General features: G+C 42.8%; 1 protein-coding gene across 1 annotated transcript in view; it reads right to left on the bottom strand.

Moving 5' to 3' along the window:
- Positions 1-329: 329 nt before the first annotated feature.
- The window catches only part of Hs3st3b1 (heparan sulfate-glucosamine 3-sulfotransferase 3B1), a 41602-nt gene continuing 16378 nt past the window's right edge, over positions 330-25553 (bottom strand). Inside the window, exon 2 of the mRNA XM_046420707.2 lies at positions 330-4171. Coding sequence (XP_046276663.1) covers positions 3553-4171 — 619 coding nt within the window. The 3' untranslated portion in view covers positions 330-3552. The remainder of the gene's footprint in view (positions 4172-25553) is intronic.

Here is a 25553-nt window from a genome sequence, read left to right as displayed (position 1 = left end):
CTTCTTGGAATCCCATGTAACAGATACCACTTCGCGGGTGGGGGGCTAGGTTTAAGCTCCTCCAGGGTTCAGGGCTCCTCTTACCCTATCTTATGTCCAGAGCCATTTGCATAAAAAAAAAATGGAAAGAAAAAAAATTTCATCCCAAGTACTTGTGGATTTATTGGTTATTGAATTGAGTCCTTTATAATCTGAAAAAAAATCAACCTGCCTGAGAATTACTTTGTGTGTGTGTATGTGTATGCATGCACATGTGTGATCAGTTATTGAATAAAATATTGTACCTTTTTCATCTTCAACCCATTATAAAACATAAAAGTACCCACAAGTTGGTAAAATATATTTTATTTGTTCATACAAAGAAATAGTATGAATTACCAGAATTTCATTTTCCTAGAAACATCTTTCTCTGTGTAAAATTAATTTGTGTTATACATAGGACAAAATACTTGATTTAATTTTTTTTTGTACATATTGGCTATTCTAACATCCAGGTTATAGAAGACATACTGCTAGAATTTGTTCAGTATTTTTTTAGATTACTGGGCTGAATGTAACTCAGTCATAAATTAATGTTACAAAACTGAAAAAAAAAATCTAACCACACCTTTAAGTTTTATTAACCATTCTTCCTGAAAAACAGAAGGGAAATGACATGGACTTCTGAATCAACATTTCAGATACTTACTAAAATCATTCTAGTTTATTAGAACCTTCCATTTTCCTTTCTTATGAGAATATCCTGCTAGGACCTGCAACTGTGTTCTCCAAAGGTCTAAAATTTAAGTCACTCAAAATGACTCCCCCAAAGAATCCCATGAAAAATATAATTTCTGCTCTTCTGTCATCCAATTAAAATTTTATTCCATAATCCTTATACCTAAAATATTTTTCCAGGTACCACCTTTTAAGTTAATAGACTACTATACACAAACGCCTCAAAGAAAACATTGGAAAGGTAGAAATAATTTTTAAAAATTTCCAATTTCTTGTTAACCTTTTTATTTATTTTTTTAGTGAGAAAAAAAAAACAAAACAAAACTGAGAGAAATAAAATACTTGGATGAATACCAGAGCTTTTTCTATAAATTGGAAGAAAACCAAACATATGCTGGGACAAATTGCCTAAACATGAAATGGTATTTTTTTCTTCTAGCAGCTAAAAAGTTAAGCTTGGTGGCCTTGCAGATGGCTAGAACAGGAAGAAACCCAAGGCTTAATTTTCCATGTTGCCTAACTTCCCTAAGAAGAAGACATGCGGGTCCTATAGTAACTATCACATGATGTGGTGTAACCTGGGGGCAGAAGCTGCATCCGGATCAGCCAGGAACTACAAGCTATCAGAGTCCTATGAAGAGATGCATATGACATTTGATTTATTTGTCTCACATAGAAAAAACTTACCCTACTCCATCAGTACTGATTATCGACATCTGTTTGGATTCAAGGACTTGACCCAGAATAGAATTTTGACCCACTTCAGTGTTCATGACTAAATGACCCTCCTATCTAAAAACTTCCTGTTGCATTCTTATTTGAAAGCAGGGGATAAACAACTTAATTAAAAATCGTCCTGTTTGGAAAGAGGGCAGGGACCCGAAGGGAAAGGAAAAGTTCATACATATTTTGGTACAGTTTTGTGGCATACCTTTCTCTGAACTTTTCTGCAATCTCCATGGTGAGTCATGTCAGACCATAAGAGTGTCCGGAAGGCCGATGGGGCAGGACTAGGTGAAGGACTTGCATACTGCCTTTAAGGTCAAGAGAGGTTATGCTGTAACTGAAAAGAAGTGTTCTCACTTTGATGTCAAATGAGCCTTCCAAACAGAAAAATGCACAACCAATTAACACCCTGACGCAGGTGTTTTTCACGCTCAAACAGCAAGAGTGGAGAATTATGCTATGATTCTGGGGTCGCCCTAAATGCAGGCTATAGTTGGGCTAAAATTCATGGACAAATACAAAGCCAGATGATCAAGATGTCACTTAAAGCCCAGGGACATCTCTGGTTGGTTTCCATACAGCTTGTCTTTTCATACAGCTTTTCTGACTTGGATCTGGCAGGTTATCCCATAAAATATACAAAGAAATCCTTTGTAAATATCAAGCCATTTTGACAATGTGAGTGTCTTCTTACATATTCCTTGATGTAAATATAACAACCGTTCCTTTGTGGTAGAAGGACTCTGGATTTAGGAAATTGAGGAGGAACTACATATGTTGTTATGTGATATTGCTATATGGTTACCCACTGGCTAGTCATAACAAAGGATCCCCCAACTACTGTGCCAACACAGAGTTATAGAGAAAGCCTTTTACACCATAGTAACAATGCCCCAACCCTTCTGCCAAGACCTGGCTAAAACAAGGGATGGCTGAACAAGTGTCAGGCTCAAGAATCCACAGGCAACTTGGAGCCAGCTTTCCCAACATGTCCTTACAAAAGACACTCTGGATTCCTGCAGTTTGGTCATTGTCTTCAGACCATGTTGTCATACTGGGATGAGCTAAGAATTCCAAAGAGATATCAAGCTCCAGTGCTAGGGATTTCTTTCCTCTGCCAGGTTGCCTATCATTTTGGAATCTTTTTGCCCTATTGAGGCTTTGACCTATGATCCAACACTGGACAGTTCTGTACCTTGCCACACCTTGGCTGACAGTGAGGGATACACTTGACCTTCATGGGTCTTGACACCCAGGCCCTGGGTTTGTGCCAGTAGCTTCAAAAGCCTATGGGATTCTTTGGTGTGTCGCACCAGAACTATCTGCCTGGAGAAAGGAGCATGGGCACTCTCATGCAGATTAGAAGAGATCATCTTTATTTTTAAAGCAGCACCCAAGCATGTCACTACATGTGACCTGGGAAAGAAGGGCTAGCATGTGCATACACTTCAAGGTGGTTAATGGACCAAGGAATGGGGCAGAAGGGGACACAGGGCCGGCCTTCAACATCGAAAGTTAAAGTAAATGGTCCCTGTCATTCAGACTCTAAAAGGATGTGATGTCCCTTTACAGCGTGGCGATTCCCCCGTGTGCTGAGTGGAGGTGGGGAGGCACCTTAGTGCGGTGTTTTGGAATCCTTGGGAATAAAACCACATCAACGAGGGAAGCCGCTAGGTGAGGTCTGACCTTCAGAATGGAGGCAACTCAGCGCTCCTAGGAGGTACACTGGGCAGGATGAGTCGCAGAAGCTGGACCGTGAAACCCAAGACACGAGGGGACAGCCATTGAAGGCTGGATACCCGTAACAACAAAAATCTCAAGTTGTGCTTTTCTTCTTTTTAAATATAATGGGGAGAGGTGGGGGAGAAACAAAATGGAAGCACCATCAATTGTGAGGACTCGAACAAAATCTCAGAGTTAAACACTTTGGAATGTTAACAGATCATGAAGCTAACTCTCTAAAAAGAGTGTGGCTAGGCAGCTTAGTGAATTAATTGCTTATGAATTAAAAATAAATTATTATAAAATAGATTTCTGTACATTTTACATACATATAATCTCTCTCTCAATATATAAGCCACATGGTTAAATGACACCGCCCGGGTCCGTTCAATCCCAGCCGAAGTCGTGGCCGGTCATCTGGTAGAACTTCAAGTTGAAGGGCCGGTAGAACTCGCGCAGCCTCTGCACCACCTCCTGGGCGATCTCGGGGTGGGTCCTGCCCTTGGTCTTGCCCAGGCAGTGGGGTTTGCTGCTGCCCTCGGCCTTCTTCAGGCAGGGGAAGCCCTTGGTCTTGTTGAAGTAGAAGTGTTTGTCGGTGATGATGCGCTTGAGGCCCAGGAAGTCCTGCACGCGGCCCAGCTCGCCGGCCGGGTCGCTGATGAGCCGCTCGCCGCTCACGAAGAGCATCTGGCCGATGGGGAAGTGGCGCAGCCAGTGCTCCAGGTGCTTGGCGTAGATGCCGATCTGGATGGCGCTCCACGACGTGTCGATGAGGCCCGTGCTCCTGTTTTTGAACGTCAAGCTCTCGAAGGTGGGGATGTCGGGCCGCTTGGAGAGCGTCTGCGTGTAGTCCGAGATGGCCCTGGTCACCGGGTCGCGCACCACCACGATGAGCTTGGTGTCCTTGGACATGGCCGAGATGCGCGCGGGCGCCTCCCGCGTGACAAAGTAGCTGGGCGTCTTCTCCATGGTGATCTGCCCGTCCAGGGTCCTGGGCATCAGGTCCCTGTGGAAAGCAAACAGAGCAATCTAGGGTCAGAAGGTGGCGCACCCCTCTTGAGCCCCACCTCTCAAGATCAATGCTTCCAATCCTGGCCATCTCTTATTAAAGGGGGTGATGGCAGAGACATAAAAATGCAAACTGCAAGCAACATTTAGAGCTAAAGGTCCATCAACGCCCCGTGGGAAGTTTGGAAGCCACATACTCTCTGCCTGAAATGGGAAGACATTCTCATGCAAAGTATGTTTTTCTCTAAGATCCCTCTAAGGGTGTCACCTGTGCCTTATTTTTCAGGGTACCCAGTTACAGATTGCCCCCAAAGAGTTGATGTCAAAACAAAAAAGCCTTGGCCTCTGGATGTGCCTTTCCTAAAAAGTAGCACCTGGGACTCAGAAATTTCCTTAGCCTTGAGTTCCCAACAAAACACATTCACCAAGCCCAGGCAAATGTTCCATTAGGTTTTTAGAAAGCAAAGTTCCCTGGATCAGGCCAGTTTGTACCCATGGCCTGGGGACAATTATCTTTGCTCTGAAAAACAGCAAAGCAACAACAATAACAAAAAAATCAGGTGAAATCAGGAAAGTATAAACTGATACAAATACCTATGAGAAAATCCCCTAGGCACAATTCTAGAAACTTCCAAAAACACTTTAAGGAAAAAAAAAAAAAAACTTGGAAGATATCGATCACAGCAAACTCAAGCAGGAAACAATACTGATACAACCTGTAAGGAACAGTACAGAGACATAGGCCATGGGATTTGGGTCATAAAGCAGTTTTGTGGCACCAAGTCACAATTACACTGATTGCACAAATCACTGGTGTCAGGCCCTGGTTATAAGACAGCAAGTCAAAAGGTACATGAATTTAGCTGATCTTATAAAATAATGGTTTGCAACATTTTTGTTGTTACAGAAATGCTGTTACGTGACTATGCAATGGTTTCTGTGAAACCGTGGATAGACTGAGTCCTGAATGTAGAATTTAGGAGTCTGTGGATGCTGTTATTCTTTTTGTAGAATGTTTTCAAGTAAATCTGGAGGAAGAGGCTCAAGGTGAGCAAGGATATGGTGGGAGAATTGGAGAAAGGAACCAGGAAACCCTGGGATGGGGAGAAGGATGACACATATCCTATGTCATAAGTTTCTGCTACACCTCAGAAGGTGGGATATGTATGTGTGTATGTGCCAGTGTGTCTCTATCAAAAGACATATTCTTACCCACAGGAGGATAGAGAGAGAGAAAGAACACTGGGTGAGATGTCCTCCTCTGACAAGAGACATCCAGATGTTTGCCTTCAAAAGCTCCATGAAGGTGGGGGCTGTATGCATACCTGGCCCATTCTCTGTTATTTCCCTACCATCTAACATGGTTCTTAGAATGACAACAGTTGTCTTCTAAATATACGCTGAAAAATGAATAGTTAAGTGATCTGGGTTATTGGAAAGTCCTATTTGGAAATATAAATGATTAAGAGTATGTCAGGGCTAGGGTTGTGGCTCAGTGGTAGAGTGCCTGCCGTGGTCAGGTGGCGCCCTGGGTTCGATCCTCAGCATCACGTAAAAACGAATAAACAACAAATAAATAAAGGTTAAATTCTTAAAAAAAAAAAGAGTACATCCTTATAAATGGGCTGGGGTTTGAATCCCTCTGTCTCCAACACTTATTAGCTGTGTGATCAGGAGACAAGTTATTTAATCTCTCTAAGCACTGGTATCCTATTATGCAAAATGGGAATAATTCTGTCTACCTCATCCAGTTGTTAAGAAAAGTAAATGAGGATTGCAGAGCTGGAGTGGTTTAGCTTTACAGTTAAAGAATGTGGGCTTGGAAGTCAGACTGTCCAGGTTCAAATCTTGGCTCTGCCACTTAAAGCTGTGTAACCTTGAATGATTAAACTTTTCTGGGCCTCTTTTCCTCACTGGTAAAGATGGAGATAACAACACCTATTGCATGGAAGTTCAATAAAATTTAAATAATAATCATAATATGCTTAAAATATATCTGACATACATTACCATGTCTGGTATCTGCTTGGTAAATATCAGATGCCAGTACTGTTATTATCATTAAGTTGCTCAATACCCTGTTTATGGAGGTGATAGAGCCAAAATTAAACATCAATGTGTGTGTGCTGATGTGTCAATATAAAAAATAAGTGTACCAAAAAAATTAAGTGCAACAATTAACTGGGCATTAAATATGGGTCACAAGCTGGGCACAGTGGTGCACACCTGCAATCCCAGTGACTCAGGATGGCTGAGGCAGGAGGATTGTGAGTTCAAAGCCAGCCTCAGCAACTTAGCAGGGCGCTAAGTAACTCAGCGAGACCTTATATCTAAATAAAATATTAAAAAGAACTGGAGATGTGGCTCAGTGTTAAACGCCCTGGGTTCAATCCCTGGTACCAAAAAAAAAAAAATTTTTTTTTTTTTTTGATCAGACTTAAAATCACCTTTTAGCTATGGGACAGAGACTTCTGATTGATTGTCACACCTGGGCCCTGGAGTGGAAAAAGAAAAAAGAACCCACACAATTTCCACATCATCTTTACCAAATATTTACCTATCAGTAGAACATTCTAAACTTCTAGCTTTAAGCCATCCTAACCCACTGAGATATAGTTTGAGCACATTTATAAAAATGATGATATAAACTATTTATCACATGGGCCAGAAAGGGAAGTTCCCTGGAGAGGGTGAGTCCCTTCTTCCAGAACACTGCCAAGAGAGAGTTCAGAGGAAGAGCACTTTGTCCTTAAGGGAGACTGTCGCCGCAGCTCTGTGGCCATGTCTGGTGGATATTAAAGCTGGATTGACCCACTTTGCCTATTAGCCACTTAGATTAATGAAGCAGTGTCATCAGGCTAATGTGATCAAGGATTAAAGAGTCCCTTCTCTCAACTTCTTTTGAATGTGTCTATAAAGCAGGTCAACCCAGATAAAGGCCAGGTTTCTTCCCTGTACTAAGCCGTCTTCAATTGGAGGGTCTATGAGAGGTTAATATTCAGAATTAAAATGTTATCCCCTTGCTTTGAAAGAAATCCAGCCCTCCAAATTCCCCAGGGCGATTGTGGAAGGATAGATCTGTCAGACCTTATGGATTCTGCAGTCTGGCCTGCAGGTGCGGCTCTTGGTACCACCATTTACTGAGGCCTGTGATCCTTGGATGGGTTACTTAGCTGGTTCATACCACAGTTTTCTCATCTGGACAATGAGACCAAGGATGGCGTCCCTCTTCTAGGGTTTTGGAGAGGACTAGAGAAGTTAACCTCGGTACCCAGCCTGGTAGATTGACAGTGCTAGGAAACTGTGGTCAATGTGTCCCGCTAACAGCATTCTGGCAAGGCTGTAAGGAAGCAAGAACTGCCCAGAGGGGACCAGTCCCTCATTGGTTCTGCCCCACAGAGGAGCCAACAGGGAGGTTTGGTTCCTCAAAGAAGCTAGGTACAGGAATATTAGAGCCTGTTCTCAGCCTGCCTTGAGTCCACGATCATCTCTGAACCTCTCTGCCTGCATTGCCGTAACATTCCTACAGAAGGATCTGGTGTAACCAAACAAAATGGTGCAACTTTTGTGAACAAGAGACCAGTATAGGACTAGTAAAAAGGAAATAGGAGATTAGCCATAAATAAGACTCCCTGAGCTGTGGGCAGATCTACTGGGCTAGCGTGCCGGCTGGTCCCCAGACTATTTGGGAGTATCACCTCTAGAGGACCCCTCTCTCCACAGTGGTCTGGAATGTGTCGACATGTGTCAGAAAATACTCAGGCAGCCTCAGGACTTGGGGGCTCTGGGGCTGCTCTCCCCTCAGTGTGCCTGGAGACCAACAAGCAGCAGTTGAGAAATAAGATACACAACTGGTTTCTCCATCACCAAATGACTCCTGTGCCCTCTCCACAGGCTTCCAAGGGCTCATCTGTAGTGGGTACTGGTATCAGATGGAGCCCAACATCTCTCCAGCACATCCCTAGGGATCCTTCTGTTAAAGAAAAAAATTACTTGATGGCACTACTTAAATCACTGACAAGGAAGATTTTATTCAGGTCCATCATGATAAGAATAAATACCACAGCAACAGAGCCCAGCAATGGAGTCCTACAACAGAACCTGGTCGTGCAAGGAGAGAAATGGGTCTCAATTTCAAATGCAGCATGGGCACTGAGTAGGAATGCAGAATCAAGGAGCAGGGTTGGGGATCAGTATACTGCAAATAACTAGGTGGAAACATCCAGGGTAAGGAGATTCTTGTTGTAGACTGGGTAACCAGACATCACCTGGGGACAGTGGAGGATAAAGAGCCAATCAGATATCGAGGGTGATCCGATGGGGGGGGGGGGTGTCGTTCTTGATAAAGGGATTTAGCAGGGTTCTTTGCTAAAACTGGATTTTACAAGGAAATGCACAGATGGGCCTAAAAGAAGGTTCAGTAGTCTGATGAAAGTTTGGTCAAGGAGAGAATCTGTGTCACACCAAGTCGGGAACACGGCATGGCCTGAGAAGCTCCTGGCACAGAGCCTTCAAGAAGTTATAAGCAGTTACCTATTTTCCTCTTGAACTGCTCTTCTCTCCCCATCCCCCACCCCACGGCCACCAGCAAACCCCAGGGCAAAGTCCTTTCCATTGCTTCCTGAGCCCACTGTCTCCTCTTCCCCTTCTCTGGTCATACTTCCTTGTCCTCCTGCTTAGTGACCTCACCAAGTTCAACGGTGGCTCAGAGGGGAAAGGATGAGGATGTGGCTGACAGATGAGATGTGGTGAAGGATGTGGTGAAGGCTCCCAGGCAGGCCTGTATGCCCATCCCACAACCCCAGCAGTTGCTTCAGCCCCAGGCTGGCCTGTGGGAAGAGCACACCATGAAGGTTAATTGAGCTGCTCATTTTTAAAAAGCCAGTTTTTCAAATGAATAGTCACAGCTAATAATTATAGAGTACTTTGGAGCTTGCAAAGAAACTTTCACATGCATTATCTGATTTAATCCTTTGCCAAAAAAAAAAACCTTTGAGGTAGGTACTAATCCTCAATTGGCTAATGAGGGAACTAAGGCTAGAGCATAGTTAGTGGGTGACTGTTTTGGAGCCTACAAGTCAAAGAGCTGGGACTTAAGAGTCAGCTCTCCAATGCAGCTCCATCCATCCATCAGGACAGTCTCCCTCTCAGCCCTCTTTATTTACTTCCCAGTATGACCAAGAGCACGTAGACCTACACACCTATTCTTTCTTTAAATAGACACCAGTATCTTTTTTTTTCTCTGATTCATAGATTAGGATCTTAATAGTAGCTATTTCAGTGCTAACCAGATCACTGCTGATCTCAATTGTTCAAATATGAATCATATTTCAAAACAATAAACCTCTTAGGTTCACATAGTCCCACTGTTAACTGCATTTTATGGGGCCCGGAAAATTACCTCTTTGCCACAGGGGGCAAGAAGGGATGCCTCTTTGCAAGGACAGAAACCTGTCACATACCACTGGCTCATGGGGAACGACAGCATCTCCAGTCCAAGGCTAAGAAGGACACATTGCTCACAAACTATAAGAAGAGTCCCCTAGGACAGCCTAGGAGACACTACGCAGATGCATGCCCACCACTGAATGTAGGGGGGACAGAAAGCAGAAAAGATGCCCTTCTTCCATTATACCTAAAGGGTGAGGCAGACCGTCAAGGCCTAGGAAAGATAAGCACAGTGAACTTCCAGGAAAACCTACGGCAGGATCCTCAGCCAGGTGAGTCTGGAGGGAGCCCTTCAGGCTTTCAACCGGTTTGATGATGCTTATAAGAAAGCCATGTGCACAGTCTAGGTCAGAAGGTCTCAACTCTGGTTGCGTATTAGAACCACCTAAGGTGCTTTCAACAAGTAGAGGCCTGGGCCCCACCCTAGGCACAATGAATCAGGCCCTCAGTGAGTGGGGCCCAACACAGAATCTTTTATGATTCTAATGTGCATCCAAGACTGGAAACCATTAGTCTGCGGGCCTGGAATCTGCTGGTTGGGCATTTATTCCACTGATATTTGTACCCATGTCAGTGGAGACACTGTGTGGGTCACAGAGGGCATTATGGAGGCCAAACTGTGAACACAACTAAAACTTGTTTAGTTAATGTAGGAATTCTTTTTTGAGTCAAAGGCTCAGAACTAAAGCTGGAGAAGGATCCCACTCTCATCTAATAGTAGATCACAAAGACATGAGAGCATAAATCCTATGGTCTATAAACTGCAGACACAAGAACATAATACACAATCAGGTTTAACACAAAGAGAATTAAAAGATGTTTCTTGCCTCTAAAACACACATACAGATGCACAAGCACACAAGCTTACCTCAGTTGGTTATCAAGCACAATCAGGGTACCAGAAAAACAGAATGATTGGGTGCACAGTGGTGCACATCTATATTTGGGAGGCTGAGGCAGGAGGATCATACATTCAAGGCCAGCGTGGGCAATTGAGCAATCGTCTCAAGATAAAATAAAAAAGGGTGGGGGATGTAGCTCCATGGCAAAGTGTCCCTGTGTTTAAGCCCTAGTACTGCCAAAAAGAAAAAAAAAAGACAGAGGAATTAGAAACAGGATAAGCCCACGTCTACTTGTGCGATAAAGAAATCCTAACAATTGCATCTTATCCTTTCATCACCAAAAGTTAGACTACATCACCTGAAGCAGAACAAAGAAAAACAGGTGAAGAGTAATGCTAGTATTAGATTATCTCATTTATGCCTTTGTCAAAGCTTGTGGATTAAAATTAAATTCTTTTAAAAAAATTCCAGGGGCTGGGGTTGTAGCTCAGTGGTAGAGTGCTTGCCTAGCCATGCAAGCCACTGGGTTCCATCTTCAGCACCACATAAGAATAAATGAAAGAAAGGTATTGTGTCCATTTACAACTTAAAACAATTAAAAAAAAATCCCTTAAGGGCTGGGGGGGTGTAGCTCAGTGGTACAGTGCTTGCCTGCCTAGTTCATATAAGGCTCTGAGTTCAATCCCCAACACCCAGAAAGGGGAAGAAGAAAAAAAAAAATCTCATGATTGGGCTGGGGTGTGGCTCAGTGGTAGAGCGCTTGCCTAGCACATGTGAGGCATTGGATTCCATCCTCAGCACCACATATAAACAAATAAATAAAGTTATGTCCATCTACAACTAAAAAAAATATTTTTTAAAAATGATGAAACTAAGATTTAATGTAAAAAAAAAAATGGTTATAATCTTGAGGCAGGGAGGGTAAGGAGAGTGGTCTAATCATATTTGAGGATTAAAATTCCAGCCTCCAGTCAGAGAGAAACTGGTCTGGGCCCTCTCTCTCTCAGGACTGGAGAAATCAGCCCAGAAGCTAGGTCTGTTTTCCTGGGAATGCTTGTCTAAGGCTTTTAGAAACACAGAGTTCACCAGGTCTTGGTTGGGTTCCTCCGTGCTGCAGCTAAAAGCAGACTGTTAAAAACCAATCTTAAGCCTTAAGGAGGAGGGAATAAGAATGAACCAGAGACGTTCCAAAGAGTCCTCTAATTCTGATATTTTCTAGTTCCAAATGCTGCCCTGATTTTCTTTCTTTGCTTCTTCCTTTCCTTGGGTGACACCCCCACTCCTAGAGTCCAGCAATTGAACTTATTGTTTGAACTGGTCAATTACACAACAATAAAAGGGGAGATTATTGAAATGGGCGTAACCTAACTCACTACAGTCAAACAGATGCCCAGACATTTACGCAAAACAGATGATGTAAGTTAATGAACTTCAGGGAGAAGAGCATGCACACCCACTTTGAAATGGGGTTGGTCCAGTCTTCCAACCCAAGTGAGAGGAATTGAGAAAGGAAAGGGGACTGTTCAGCCCCCTCCTTTTGGCTCTTCCATTGGGAGATATGATCCTATATGATTCCTAGTTTTTTCTAGTGTTATGAACCTGAAGAGGGGCTTGTATTTTATTGAATACTTTTTCAGCATCTATTGAGATAACAGATGATTCTTGGAAATCCATATGTAGCAAAATGAAATTTAAAAAATTAGGAGAAAGATTTCCCTACTTAGTTGCAGAAATATCCCCTAATTTTGGAATTGCAACAAAGTCCCCCCCCCTCTTTTTAAAACTTTAACATTTTAACTTACATATAGTAAAAGTTATTCTTGGTGTCTAAGAATTTTGACAAATGCATATAATTATGTGACAATCACTGCAATATACCACAGTTCAGCCAGACCCTAAAATTCCCTTGTGCTTCCCCTTCCAACAAAAATCTAACTAATAAAGGGCTGAGGCTATCCAAATCCTTGTTTTGATACTATTCTGGGGAAAATATTATTGAAATGAGAAAATGGTCAACAGGGACTTAAAAATTTTGATATAACAGATATATTTACTGTTGATTTTTTTAAGAGACTAGTTATTTTTTTGTGTGTGAGGATCTTAGCTTCTTATTGGCACGTCCCCTCGACCACGGTTCCAAATTTCTCAGTCTCAGCTTTTTCATCTGTAAAGTTAGCCTTGCTTGGAGGCTGAAGTGGTTCTCCCCATTCAGATAAACTGTTCTGATAAGAATGCCAAGGGCTCAGGCCAAGAAATGATGATATCCCATCAACTTTAGTTTTTCCAAGAAGTCCACACCCAGCCACTGTCAATTCATAAAACCAAAACGTGACTAAGAGAAATTCTCATAAATAGAATTGAGGTTCTAGGAAAGTTGTGTTCCAAGCCCCTTCCTACAAAAAAAACTGGTTCCTAGTATCTGCAGTCCCAAGTCAATCTAGTAAATGAGGGTGCTGCCTTTAAAAAGGTAAAACAAATAGTGTTGTTTCTGAGTGCCTGATAAACCCACATCAGCAGCCAAATTCAAAAACACTGGGGGCGGGGAGGGGGGTGAATAGGTGGAACAGATAATTAAGGGCCGTGAACTTCTCCTTAGAATACTATAATGATGGACATCTGTCATCACACCTTTGTCCAAACCCAAGGATATACAATACCAACAGTGAACCTGAATGTAAACTGCAGATTCTGGGTCATGATAATGTGCCATGTACATTCACAGGTTGTCACAAACATCCCACTGGGGGTGGGGTTGGGTGGGGTGTTGATGACGGAGAGGTTCTGCCTGGGGTGGGGCTGGAGATATATACAGATCCCTATACCTTCTGCTCAGTTTTGCCATGAACCTAAAATTGCTTTTAAAAGTAAATTCAATTAACAAGAAGAAGAAAACACTGACATCTGGCAAAGTTTCTCTCCCTGATCAAATTCTAATCAGGCCCTTGAATTTTCCAACTAGGTTGCCAGAGACCTTGTGCTGAATTTAAGCTGCCTAGGCCCCTCACCTAGCTTCTTCTCCACGGCAAGAGGTCTCAGCTACTGCTCTGTCTGTTCCCTGGTGAAAGAAATGCACCCAGTAAGGGAAACTAAAGACCCAGAAACTGATGCAACAGAAGCTGGAGGCTTTATTAAGCTTAGCATTCTCTGGACCAGTGACCTCCATCTCCCCATCACAGAGAGGCCCAAGAATCTCACTCACTTGGTCAACTTGAAAGAACAGAGAAGGCTGCTATATAGTTGAGATCAATTTGGGGTAAGAGGAAGGGAGGGGACACTGCTTCCCAGAAGCAAGCTTGAAAGCTGTCAGACAAGTCTTAGAGGTGAAAGCCGCTGGCAGGTTGGGGGGAAGGGCATTTAGTTCTCTAGGCCAAAGTGCTAAAATCAAGGAGAAGAGAAAGAGTAGGATCCTAAGTCATTACAGTCCTAATCACAGGATCTTCTATATCAATATGCATGTGCTAACATTTATTGTGATCTCTGAAGATCAATCTACCAACCAACACTAAAAGTATTCACCACCCCAAACTCCCAGGTACCTTTCTGCCTCATGACAATACACATACATCACAGGGGACCTCAGAAGTCAGAAGGAGGAAATTAATTCTATTTAAGTCTCCCCTTTTTCTTTTCTTCTCCTACAGAAAGATAAGACACCCAGCCAGGGATGAGAAAAGGAGATTTTCGTGGAAACTTAATACAGTTGTGGGGACAATGACAGCAGAGAGGTGTAACCTGAACTGTTAGCCTTAACTCGGGGAGGTTTCTTCTTTAAAGCAGCTTTTCTTCCCAGGGGGCTCAGTTTGGTGGGGAGGAAGATGCTATCAATCCAGCCTCTCTTTATCTGGGCCCTGCTTCCTTTCCTTGGAAGCCTCAAAGTCCACCAGCTCCAGCTCCAAGCTTCCCCCTTCAAAGGGCCACATCTCCATAAATAATTATCTCCATTTGGGAGAGATGTTTGCATATCAAAGCACTCCTTTGGGAGGGTTTAAAATAATTTCAACTAAAACTGTAAATAGTGGTTCTCAATTTTCAGTTCTCAAGCTGCCTGGATCCTGGGAGCTGCCCGGAAGTGATGTCAAGATGCCTACAAAAGTTTATGGGCCAATTTTTGCTATCCTTCCCCCCCCCCCCTTTTTTTTTTTTTTTTTTAAGGTAATGGGTTGGAAAGAGAAACACAACAAAGGATGGACTCCCCAAGCCCTCCTCCTCTCCCAAATCGGCTCTCCTTTGTCCACCCCCAGCTCCCAACCCTCACCGCAAGGATTTGGCCTCCATTGTCCTCCAATTTCAATACTGCTCAGAAAATGAAAAGCCTTTGTATGCCATGAAGGGGGTGGGGCGCAAAAGAGCATCTCAGGGCCCTGGGTCAGCTCGAGACCCCTTTCATTTGGGCAGAATCCGCGGTTATAAGGCCCTGCTTCACAAAGGCCCCCGAGTTCCTGTTCCGGGAAGGGGTTGGGGCGGGCTGGGGGGACAGGGGGGCGGGTTTCAATTAAAAGCTAATAGCCTTTTGTGTAGGAGCCCTCTCGGGTATTGCTGGTGTTTATTGGGCCTCACTGTGGGCCGGGAGGGACAAGTCCTGTGAAATCTGAGGGATCTGCGTCCTATTTCCTGGAAAAAAAAAAAAAAAAAAGAACAAGAAACTTAAAAAAAAAATCATTGCAAAGAAAGAAAAAAAAAAAAATCTGGGAAGCAGACTTTTTAGAAAGTAATATCAGCCTTGCCAATGGTGTGGGGGCAGGGGGCAGAAGTGAGTGCACAGAGAGAAGGCGGGTGGGAAGGTGCCTGGTCCCAGGCACCGCACACACCTGTCTCTGATGAGTTTGGGTCTGAAATGCGCTCCTCTTGCTCCTGTTTTTCACATGCCCCTGGATGTACCCTCTCCCGGCTCCAGCTTCATCCCCAGGCAGAGCTGCCTGCTCTTGGGAATGGGAGTAGATGTTTGTAAACAGGCCCTCACCCCAGAGCTTTAGAGACATGCCATCTCAGTCCACGGATGAGAATCACTACCCATCTGCACCCCAGCTCCATGTAGAACTGGACCAGGGGACTGAGCTCTGGGGGACTGAAACCTCTGGGTTCCTTCCTGCCCTGCTGCTGAGAAGGAAGCTGGGACCTTGGACAAGGCACTCCAAGCTTTGGGCTCAGTTCCTCTGCATAAAAAAAATTAATGGATTGAGGCCCTGCATGGTGGCACAGACCTATAATCCCAATGATTCAGGAGGCTGAGGCAGAAGGATTGCCAAGTTCAAGGATAGCCTCAGTAATTTAGCAAGGCTCTAAGCAACTTAGTGATACTTTGCCATAAAATAAAAAAATAAAAAGCACTGAGGATGTAGCTTAATGGAAAAGCACCTTTAGGTTCAATCTCTAGCATCCCTCCCCCCCCCCCCAAAAAAAAAAAAAAAAAGCTAATGGATTGGTTTTAAAAGGCCTAAAATTTTGTGAGGTGATCATTAGAGTCAGCATCTCCCTACCCTACCCTCATTCCACCTCCTCCTATGCAAACAGTAAGTAAATTGGCACAAGTTGGCAGGGAGTAATTAGAACATCCACACATACTTGGTACAAAATGTACTTCAGGTGCATAGGCATAGATCTCCAAGAGGTGCAATTCAAGTGGAGGTCAGTGTCAAGTGTACCCCCAAATGAAGCACCTACTTGTTAAAACAGCCTGGTCAGTAATAAGAAAAAAGAAAAGAAAAGGGCTGTGAGGCTTTCAGCAAGTTGTCTAATGTCTCTGTGCCATTTTTCCTCATCTGTAAAATTGAAACATTTTACATTGCTACTCCCTACCCATGCCTTGATTTTTTGTTTTTTGTTTGTCTTTTAGGATTTAATGCAGTTTGTAGGTTAATGAGCTCAAAAAACCAGCAAAACTCTGCCCAAAGGTAAGGTGCAATAAATCTCACTAACATCCCCTCTTGATTTCTCCCTTAGCACATGGCCCTAGGTGAAGGAAATACTGGTAAAGAAAAAGAGAAACCAAATGGGTTTGTAAATTCAAAGGCTCCTATAAAAACACATATTTGAAAGGGTTCTCATTTCCCGCAAGTCTTCCTTTGTGCTATGAAGAATCTCATTTTGTGTCTCCCCTGCCCGCCCCTCCTATTTAGTCCCCCCAAGAATTTTGGAAACTAAAGAAAACTGAACTTCCCTTCTTAGGTTGGCATTACTGAAGACGATTCAAGCCAAAGAAAACTGAGAAATGACACTGTGTTTAAAACACATGTGATCTGGGACTGGGGCTGGGGCTGGGGCTGGGGCTGGGGCTCAGCGGTAGAGGGCTGGGCTGTGAGGCCCTGGGTTCGATCCTCTGCACCACATAAAAATAAATAAATAAATAAATGTCCAACTATAACCAAATACATACATACATATATATATATATATATATATATATATATATATATGTAAAACACATACACACACACAATCTACTTTTCTTTTAACATGGTGGAGATGTGGTTGGCTGAAACAACCTCAGTTTCACATCTGAGGCTCCTTGCAGGAGACTCACAGGACAAATACCCTCAGTTACCCTCTCTACCTCCTGGGGGCAGGGCAGGGGGGGTGTGGAATCCCAGTTAGCACTGGACTTAAGGCGAAGATAATGGCTGCATTCACTCTCTGCTTCCCTTCTGCTCAACAAACAGAACCCCATTTTATGGTTATCAACTGAAAACAGTATAAGGTAAATTAGGTCAATAAAAAAAAAAAACTTAAAGACTGTAAGCTTGAGTTAAACTAAAATGAAGGTAAATGAATACAAATAAACTCTCCTTATCACAGGCTTTCAATAGCTCAAGAACATCTTAGAGAAGAAGTACTTTCTAACCAGAGAGAACAATCAAGAGGGTGTAAAACTTGGAGACACTGTTGATAAAACACTTCGGTTTCTTATCTTGCATTCTTCATTAGTACTTACTTCTTGCCAGTTGGTAGGTCCCTGCTTGAAGCTGGTTAAGAGTGTCCTCAGGAACGTTAAGTGGCATGGCGATGACACCCTAACTGGATACCCATCAATGAAATTCTGCTATTTTTGAAAGTCTCAGCTTGCAAAGTTTGGAAGCTTCCCAGAGTCAACCTTCAGTGGGAGAAAATGTCCTACACTCTCGAATTCTTATCTTTCCATTGTCATGGTTAACCATTTATTCCAAAAGCTCCATAAATTTTCAATGGATTACTACAGACAGGCCAACTTGCCTGTTTATTTCATATCCAAAGATACAACGGAGAGGAAGTGTTGGAGGCAGAATATTTTCACAAATATTCTGTATGATTCGAATGGGTCTCCTCATTATTTGTGACATTCTTTTTGGTAGGTGATGTTGCCTGACTGGTGAGTCTTCAAATACAATTTCTAGCAACATTTCTGTGTCTTAGACAAAGCACTCCCGACCTGGTCCCCTACCCCCAACTCCAAGGGAACAAAACTGTAAGCACCAAGGAGATCAAATAACTAAATGGTTACTGAGTGAGCTGCTAAGAATTACAAGTGAGATTAGCCTTTTATCCTGCATTAGCCTCAGTGAAAAACTAACCCAGTAACTATCTTCAAGACTAACGACTCTTTCTAAGAACAAAATGTTTGATTGAATTTTATTGCCCTCCATGTTTTGCTTAATATTATTTTGTGAATTTCATTTTATTTTTTCGTACTGGGGGTTAAACCCAGGGGTGTACCACTGAGCTACATCCCCAGCCCTTTTTATGTTGAATATTGAGACGGAGTCACTAAGTTGCCCAGGCTCGCCTCAAATTTGCCATCCTCCAGCCTCAGCTTCCTGAGTTGCTGGGATTACAGGTATGTGCCACTGGGCCCAGCTTGTCTGTGAATTTTGAAGACTTCTACCTTCAAAATAAAAATACAAGAAAATACCAAGACTCCAGGCAGACGAAGCACTTGAAAATATTTGTTGAATAGACAAATGAAAAATGAATGAAAAGGAATCAACTAGCTACGCTTAAAGCTAAGGACAGGCAGTCACGAGGCGCATGTGCAAAGGGAATTGGGAGCAACCTGGAATTATAAATCACCATGTAGTCCAGGTTTGAAACTGGTGATGGTCTCAGTGATGATACATTTATATATCACCCTCCTCATTACATTAAGTGACACAATTATATTAAGAGGCCATCAACATAAAAAGGTCTGGAACTTGAATGCTAATAAGTAGAATCAAAGAACAAGCGAGCTATAAGATCAGAGTTCCTAGCCAGGCTCAGGCCTGTAATCCTGGAACCTCAGAAGACTCAAGTAGGAGAATCACAAGTTTGAGGCCAGCCTTGGCAATTTAATGAGACCCTGTATCAAAAGAAAAAAATTTTAAAAATCAGAATTCCTTATTTTACATGTGAGATATAAGCAAACCGTGTGCAAATCAAACTGTGTGTAAATCTTACCACGGAACTTTGGATGCCCCCCACCTCTGGTGGTCAGTAATAAACCACACCTTCTTGTGATTAACAATGAGAAAGTGGCTCTAATGAGCAGGTGTCTATTAATTATTCTCTTGCTTCAATTATTATTAAAATTGGTTATGATTCAAATTAATTTGCATTCCAGCAAATGACGTCAGGTGGAGATACACCATGTGTCTCCTAGGTAGCAGGGAGAGGAAAGCAGCCTGGGATTTAAACCTAATGCTCCTCGTGGGTGCTGGAGGAATCAATTCAGGAGCATGAACAAAAAATAATCAGTGAGATAGCAATTGAGCCACTTAGCCTGGACTGAAGAATATTTACTTATCTGAGAAATGTTGGGAAATAAGGTTATAAAGACTTCATCCACCCTGTCCATCCCTCCACCCACTGACCCACACATCTTTCCCACAAATCTAGAGACCATCAAAGTATCTTGATGTTGAAAATGACCTTCAAACTCTCACCAGGTACATGGCCTTTCTCCAAGAGAATTCTAAGTTCTCCATGGCTTCATTTTCAACTGTCCCTCGCATCTCTGCCTCATCCTAGTTGGGGGCACGTACCTACTATTTTTCCAATGGGTTATATGATATTTCTTGTCCCCAATGGAAATTTTTTCTTTTGGAATATTATTTCTAATGAATTTCTCTGAAGTCCTTGTCCCCTTCTTATAACCAGCACCCTCCCGACATCCTCCCTGAAAACACACACACACACACACACACACACCCCTACCTGAATCATCTATCTATCCCCTGTTCTCAAGGGGTCTGACGACTGGACTGTGCCTTAATTGCACTATGGCAAAAATAAATGATTGCTCAAGGAATGAATAAACACATGCAGGCAGAGTCTGCATTTGACCTGAGAGGTGACAGGAAGCCACATAAAACATAAGAGGTGAGCAGCATGAAAATGTTGGCTTGGGATGGGGGTGGGGGGCAGTGCTTAACAGCAGCATGTCTTAAATAGATTTGGGCTTTTAGCTGATTATAAATTCCATGAGCCTGCTGAAGACTGATAGAAGAAAACAGAAATTTGGACTAATAAAATAAAATAGATTAATGGGTGTCTGTGGTGGAAAGAAAAGCTGTACGTTGTTAAGAGCATGACCTTCAGGTTGTCTGACTCCTGCCCTTTATTACCTTTGAGATATTTTGCAAACCTATAAGTTATAGATAATAATGTAGCAATGTAATATAACTCTTTTCCCTTTTGGGGGGGGTTTTGGGGATTGAACCCAGGACTTAGAATGTGCTTGGGTAGTCAAGGACTCTACCTCTGAGCTATACCCCAGGGTATATATAAGTCATAACCATAAACTTATGAATAAATTATTTCTGGCCCAGGTTCTATAGACTTCCCTTTCCATTTCTCACTCCTTGAAAAAGTCCCTTTCTCATTTACTTGCAAATATATGTCAACATCCCTTATTCCAAGTAAACTTATAAATTCCTTGGACTTTTTCTTTGAATCACTGGTAACATTTGCCTAGATCCTTCATTAAGTAATAAGTGAAATAAAATTCTTAACACCATCACTGTATATGTGGATAAGAAATATAATTTCAACTTTTTTTGTTTTTTAGAAAAATTGCCTCTTAAAAAAAAAAAAAACTAAATTAACTGTGTGCTTCTTGTAGGGGCTCTTTCTGGGCCAGTATCCATTCTCCCATTTTAATATCAAGAACAGACACACTGCTGAGTGGGTGCCATGGCACACACTTGTAATTCCAGCTACTCAGAAGGCTGAGGCAGTAGGATCACAAGTTTGAGGCCAGTCTCTGCAATTTAGTGAAAACCTTAGCAAGACCTTGTCTCAAAATAAAAAGTAAAAAGGGCTAGGGATGTAGCTCAGTGGCAAAGCACCCTTGGATTCAATCCCTAGTTAAAAAAAAAAAAAAAAGAAAAAGAAAAGTCACACTTGATTTGAGCAAACACCTTATTATTATGATTCCTCTCATGGAGGTCTACCTTTGTAAAGACTTCTAGGAAGCTGCAGATGGTAAGCACCATTCTTTGAGCTACTTTCTGTCTCCATTGTATATCCCTACTACTGAATTTCTTCTTTTATTCTCATACTTTATGTGGTTGTTTTCCTTTATTTAAAAAAAAAAAAACACACACACACACACCTTAAGCACTTTTCCAGTAAGGTAGATAAAAATAAATGAAATTATGTAGCTCTAAATGGGGGGTGGAGGTAACAAAGAAAAGGATAGCTCATTAAAAATTTTTTTCTTTGAAAGAAAAAAACAAAAACTAGTAACAGCTAGATAATGGGGAAATCAGTGGGGACAAGTAGCACTCTGCCTTTTTAAGTAAGCAACATGTGCTAATGGGGTCATAGACAGCACATCTCTTATTGGCAAGGCTAATGCAGGGTGTGACACCCAGGTATTCCGAATTCATCCACGTAAGCAGCAACTTTCCAAGAAGTTTTTGGCATGGGGGGACATTGGCAGAATTTATATGTCCTCTCAAGATATGCTATAAACGATGGAAGATTTGGGTTCTTGGCTTCATTTATTGACATAGATAGAAAATGAGGGAAAGGCAGGATCACCCCAGATTCTGGGCTAGAACACATTCCCTGGAAGGCCAGCTCTGTGCAGATGGATCAGTTTGGCTTGGGGTGAGTTAGTCTCTGGAGGTCAGCCAGAGCCAGGGCTCTGAGATCAATGGCTGTCTCTCTCTGAAATGCTCAGTGGTGTTCTCTATTCGCTGACAAAGCCAAATAAAGACCTTTAAGCTGCTACTTTCCCAGATAAATCCACTTCCACATCCCTGGGCTGGGAGCGCAGGGCACTAAGCCCATAAGCAAACAAACTAAAGGAGCCAATAAGAGATGTGCTCTCTATGGCCCCATTAGCACGCGTTGGAAACTAATCAAGCTCAAACCTCTCCAAGGGCGATGTTTTCCTGAGTTTGCTAGATGCACACACAGTCACTTGTCACTTGGAGGCAGTCAGGACTCCACCATCACAGACTGAAGCCTGGAGTCAACTATGCAAAGACGCCCTGACTCTGGTCTACACCTTTGTGTACCCATGTAAAATCTCCAGGAAGCTGGAATTCGAAGAGCTTTTCCTAGGCTAGTCCTTTCTGTGAAGATAGATGGTTCATCCCATTGTTCAGAAATGGGGCTTGTTATGTATAGCAACAGAAATGTTCTCCTGGCTGGCTGCAAAAAGGGTATGCACATCCCAAGGATCAGTGACCTTTGGAGAAGAACCTTTAGCTCTTTTGAGCTAAAGAGAATCCGAGAAAAGAAATGGATCCTTTGCAGCAAAATTTCTGTATGCAGCATATACATGGAGCTCAGTTCTCAATGTCAGGTATTGACAGACCCCAGGCCCACCCCATGAGCCCAGGTTAAGATCTCCTGATGCAGTCTATCAGTTAGCCACTGGCTACTGGCCACTCACTGGTCAGCTATGCCACTGGTCAAAAGCCTCCTTGACATGGTGTGTGCCAGGGGTCAATAAATGGGTAGGGTGGACAGGGATTCTTCTGGGATATCTAGAGTGTATTCATGTGGGGTATATTCATGTGGACTCCCTAAGATTTGCTCACCATCCAATGCTTTGCCTGAACCACCTACATTTGGGCTCTGCCTTTATACTTTATTAAAATTGAAATGATGACCTGGTGAAAAAATGGGTCCACATGGTTGTATAAAGTAACAGACACTTGAAGTTCAATGTCATAATATTTGAAGTTCATGCCGAGTTAAAAATATGTCTGTTTTTGATAAAGAATAAATAGGCTTCCGTTTTTATTAGAAGATGGTTCCTGAGCTCCTTTTCTGCCTGGGCCATGGCTATATTGCCTCTAAGACCTGTTGAGCACTTCATCTGTGACAAGGGGCTGGATGGGGGGCTTCTCACGGGGTGCTGTCCTCTGTTTTACAGGTGGGAATGATGAGTCTGAGTGGCCCCAACTCAAATGGCAAAGCAGGAAACCAGGCTCCATAATGTTACACTTTGAATCTCATGTTTATTAAAAATCTATACAGTTCTATATGATCAAAATGTTCAAGGAGACTGATCATCCCACCTTCGACCCACCCATAATCAACCCCCTGCTTTCTAAAGAGCTTTCCTTCTTCCCTGACTGACAATCAGAAATGAAATGGTTTGGTTTTAAATTAATGTTTTTTTTATTAATTATGTGGGGCCATAAACTATAGTAAAATAAGCAGCACTTTGTAGATATATATAATACTGTAATATCTATACCTAAAACATAAAGTGATATATATATATATATATATATATACATACATATGTACATACACACACGCACACATATTTCATTCATTTATATATTTATGTTTAGTACTGTGGACTTAACCCAGGGGTGATATACCATGGAATACACCCCAGTCTTTTTTAATTTTTATTTTGAGACCTTCTTAAGGAGGTGCAATGATCAGCCTTCCCCAGACCTAGCCCTCACTCCTCTGGCCCAATTCCTACTCTGTAGTACGGGGTTCGGCTTTTGGATTCTTCAAGTGTTGTCAGTGTTCTACAGAAGGAAAACCACTCTTGCCCCCAATCCTGGTCACAGTCTTGCAAGCCAGAATTGTTCAATGCAGCTCACTCAGAAGGTTCTGCTGGTCGTACAGATGCAGCTGGAATAAAGGCAAGAACTGGAATTTCACAATGGGCTTTCCAGGTATCCTGCAGATAAGTGGGCCTAGCCTTATCCACTCTACTCTCCTCCTTCCCTTTAAATAAACCAGGGTGGAAGGAAAAGAGCCCGTTCTAAATGCTCTCAGAGGCCAGGAGTCACAGCTCAATCCATCTTTAGAAAAGGGAGACCCAGGACGCTGTGCCAGGCTGACCAAGCCTCTCAGACCATGGAACAAACAGGCTAATAAATTAGCCTGCTAAACCACTGAGCCGAGGAGCAAGAATCAATCCAATAGGCTGTCTTCTCTTCTAGCTCATTAACTATCTGAGATTACCATCATATGGGGAGTGGCCTCTCAGCTGGAAATTAAATTAGCCTAGCTATAAACCAGGAATGTGGAGTGGAAAGTGTCTGATGAGCCAGCCATTCTGGGGAAAAAACTCTGTCCCCAAAAGCTCTCCCAACTCCATCCTCCCGTTTGCCCTGAGCCCTCCCTCCCTCCCTCCTTTGCAATCTCTCTTCTGAACAACCAACAATGTCAGGGGTGACACTTTCTTACTTTAGTGGTGAGATAAGAGCTCAGTAAACTGAAGTTATTCCTGTTAAAATCAAGAGGTGGCTTCTTAAGGAGGTGCAGTGATCAGAAATCTGGCATTGATAAAAATATACATAGAATAAGAAATGTTCATGTTTTAGAAAAGGAGTTGCAGGATATAGAGAGAGAATAAGAAGGAGAGGTGGGGGAAGAATAAATGTGCCTCCATCCCCTTCCACCCCGTGCATGCAGATGCAGAGCCACAAGCTCAGTAAGAAGGGCAGCAGACACTAATTGCACATTCAGAACAGGTGTGTGCCTGCAAAGCCACCTAGTAATTACCAGCTTGGGCATTTTGGCTCTAGCAAGCAGAGCCCTCTTTAGCGCCTCAGAGAACTGAGTGTCCATGGGAGCTGTTTCTTGTTGTAGGTCCAAAGCACCAGAGAAATGGAATTTCTAATTACTGGCTTTCTCTTAATGAAAGGCTACATCCAGACAAGCAAACAGCAACTGGCTATGAGGACCTGGATCCTACAACCCATGCAAAAAGGATCTCCAGTGTTGGCTTTTTATTCTAAGTGGCATCTTTTCTGATTACCAGCAAAAGCAATTCCCACTGAATATGATTCAACAGCATCTTGTAATTCCCATTTCCAAGTGAAAATATTGGAAGGACTAAGAAAGTGCAGGATAACTGGTACTAGTTACTCTTTGAAGTCATGATGTTAATTAAGGCTTCCTCACAACAGACCTCAGTCACCTTCATGCTCCCTTAGCCCCACACATTTTCACTTCTCTCTGGGGTCCTTCCCTGCATCTACCACACTTTTCTCATGGAAACCTCCTTGTATTTTCACTTGCATTAAGACCTTCTGCCAAAGGAGAGCTTCCTCACTTGGTCTGCTCATGAACTCCTATTCATCCATTAAAACCACACTCTGGAGTCACCTCCTCTGAAGCCCTCCCAGTTTAGGTCCTCTGCCACCTCGACATATTTAATCATTCCTTCCTCTAATGCCACACATGACACCTGTCAATAGACTTCCCTGGGTGAAGAAAAGCCAAAGGATTTTATAATTGAGAGACAAACAAGCACTAAATCCAAATCAGAATGTAACTGGTAAGCAGCAGCTAGAAAATTCTTTATGAAGGTCACGTGTTAATGATGAGTTGCGTGAGGTCAATGTAAGCTCCTAACCCAGTTGATTTTGAAGCATGTGATCACAGGAATCCACTCTACCTACAGCCGGACCCCACTGCTGTCTGCTAGGAGCCCCCCATATACACACAACACATACACCCTGTGTTTCTGGGACCCACCATCCACCTGCCACATCGGGAAGCTGATGAAGTTCATGATCAACTACAAAGATCATGCTGGTGACATGTTCTTGCCCACACCATCCAAAAAAGACACCATCTGGGTAAGATGAGGTGACTTTGCTCAAAGTCCTCAAAAATGAATGAAAGCTTAAGTCTCGAGGAAGCTGG

The sequence above is a fragment of the Marmota monax genome, unplaced genomic scaffold (genome assembly GCF_021218885.2).
Source record: "Marmota monax isolate L192 unplaced genomic scaffold, Marmota_monax_Labrador192_F-V1.1 WCK01_AAM20220418_F8-fsc00251, whole genome shotgun sequence".
NCBI classification, from domain to species: domain Eukaryota; kingdom Metazoa; phylum Chordata; class Mammalia; order Rodentia; family Sciuridae; genus Marmota; species Marmota monax.
This window is presented reverse-complemented; position numbering and strand designations above follow the sequence as displayed.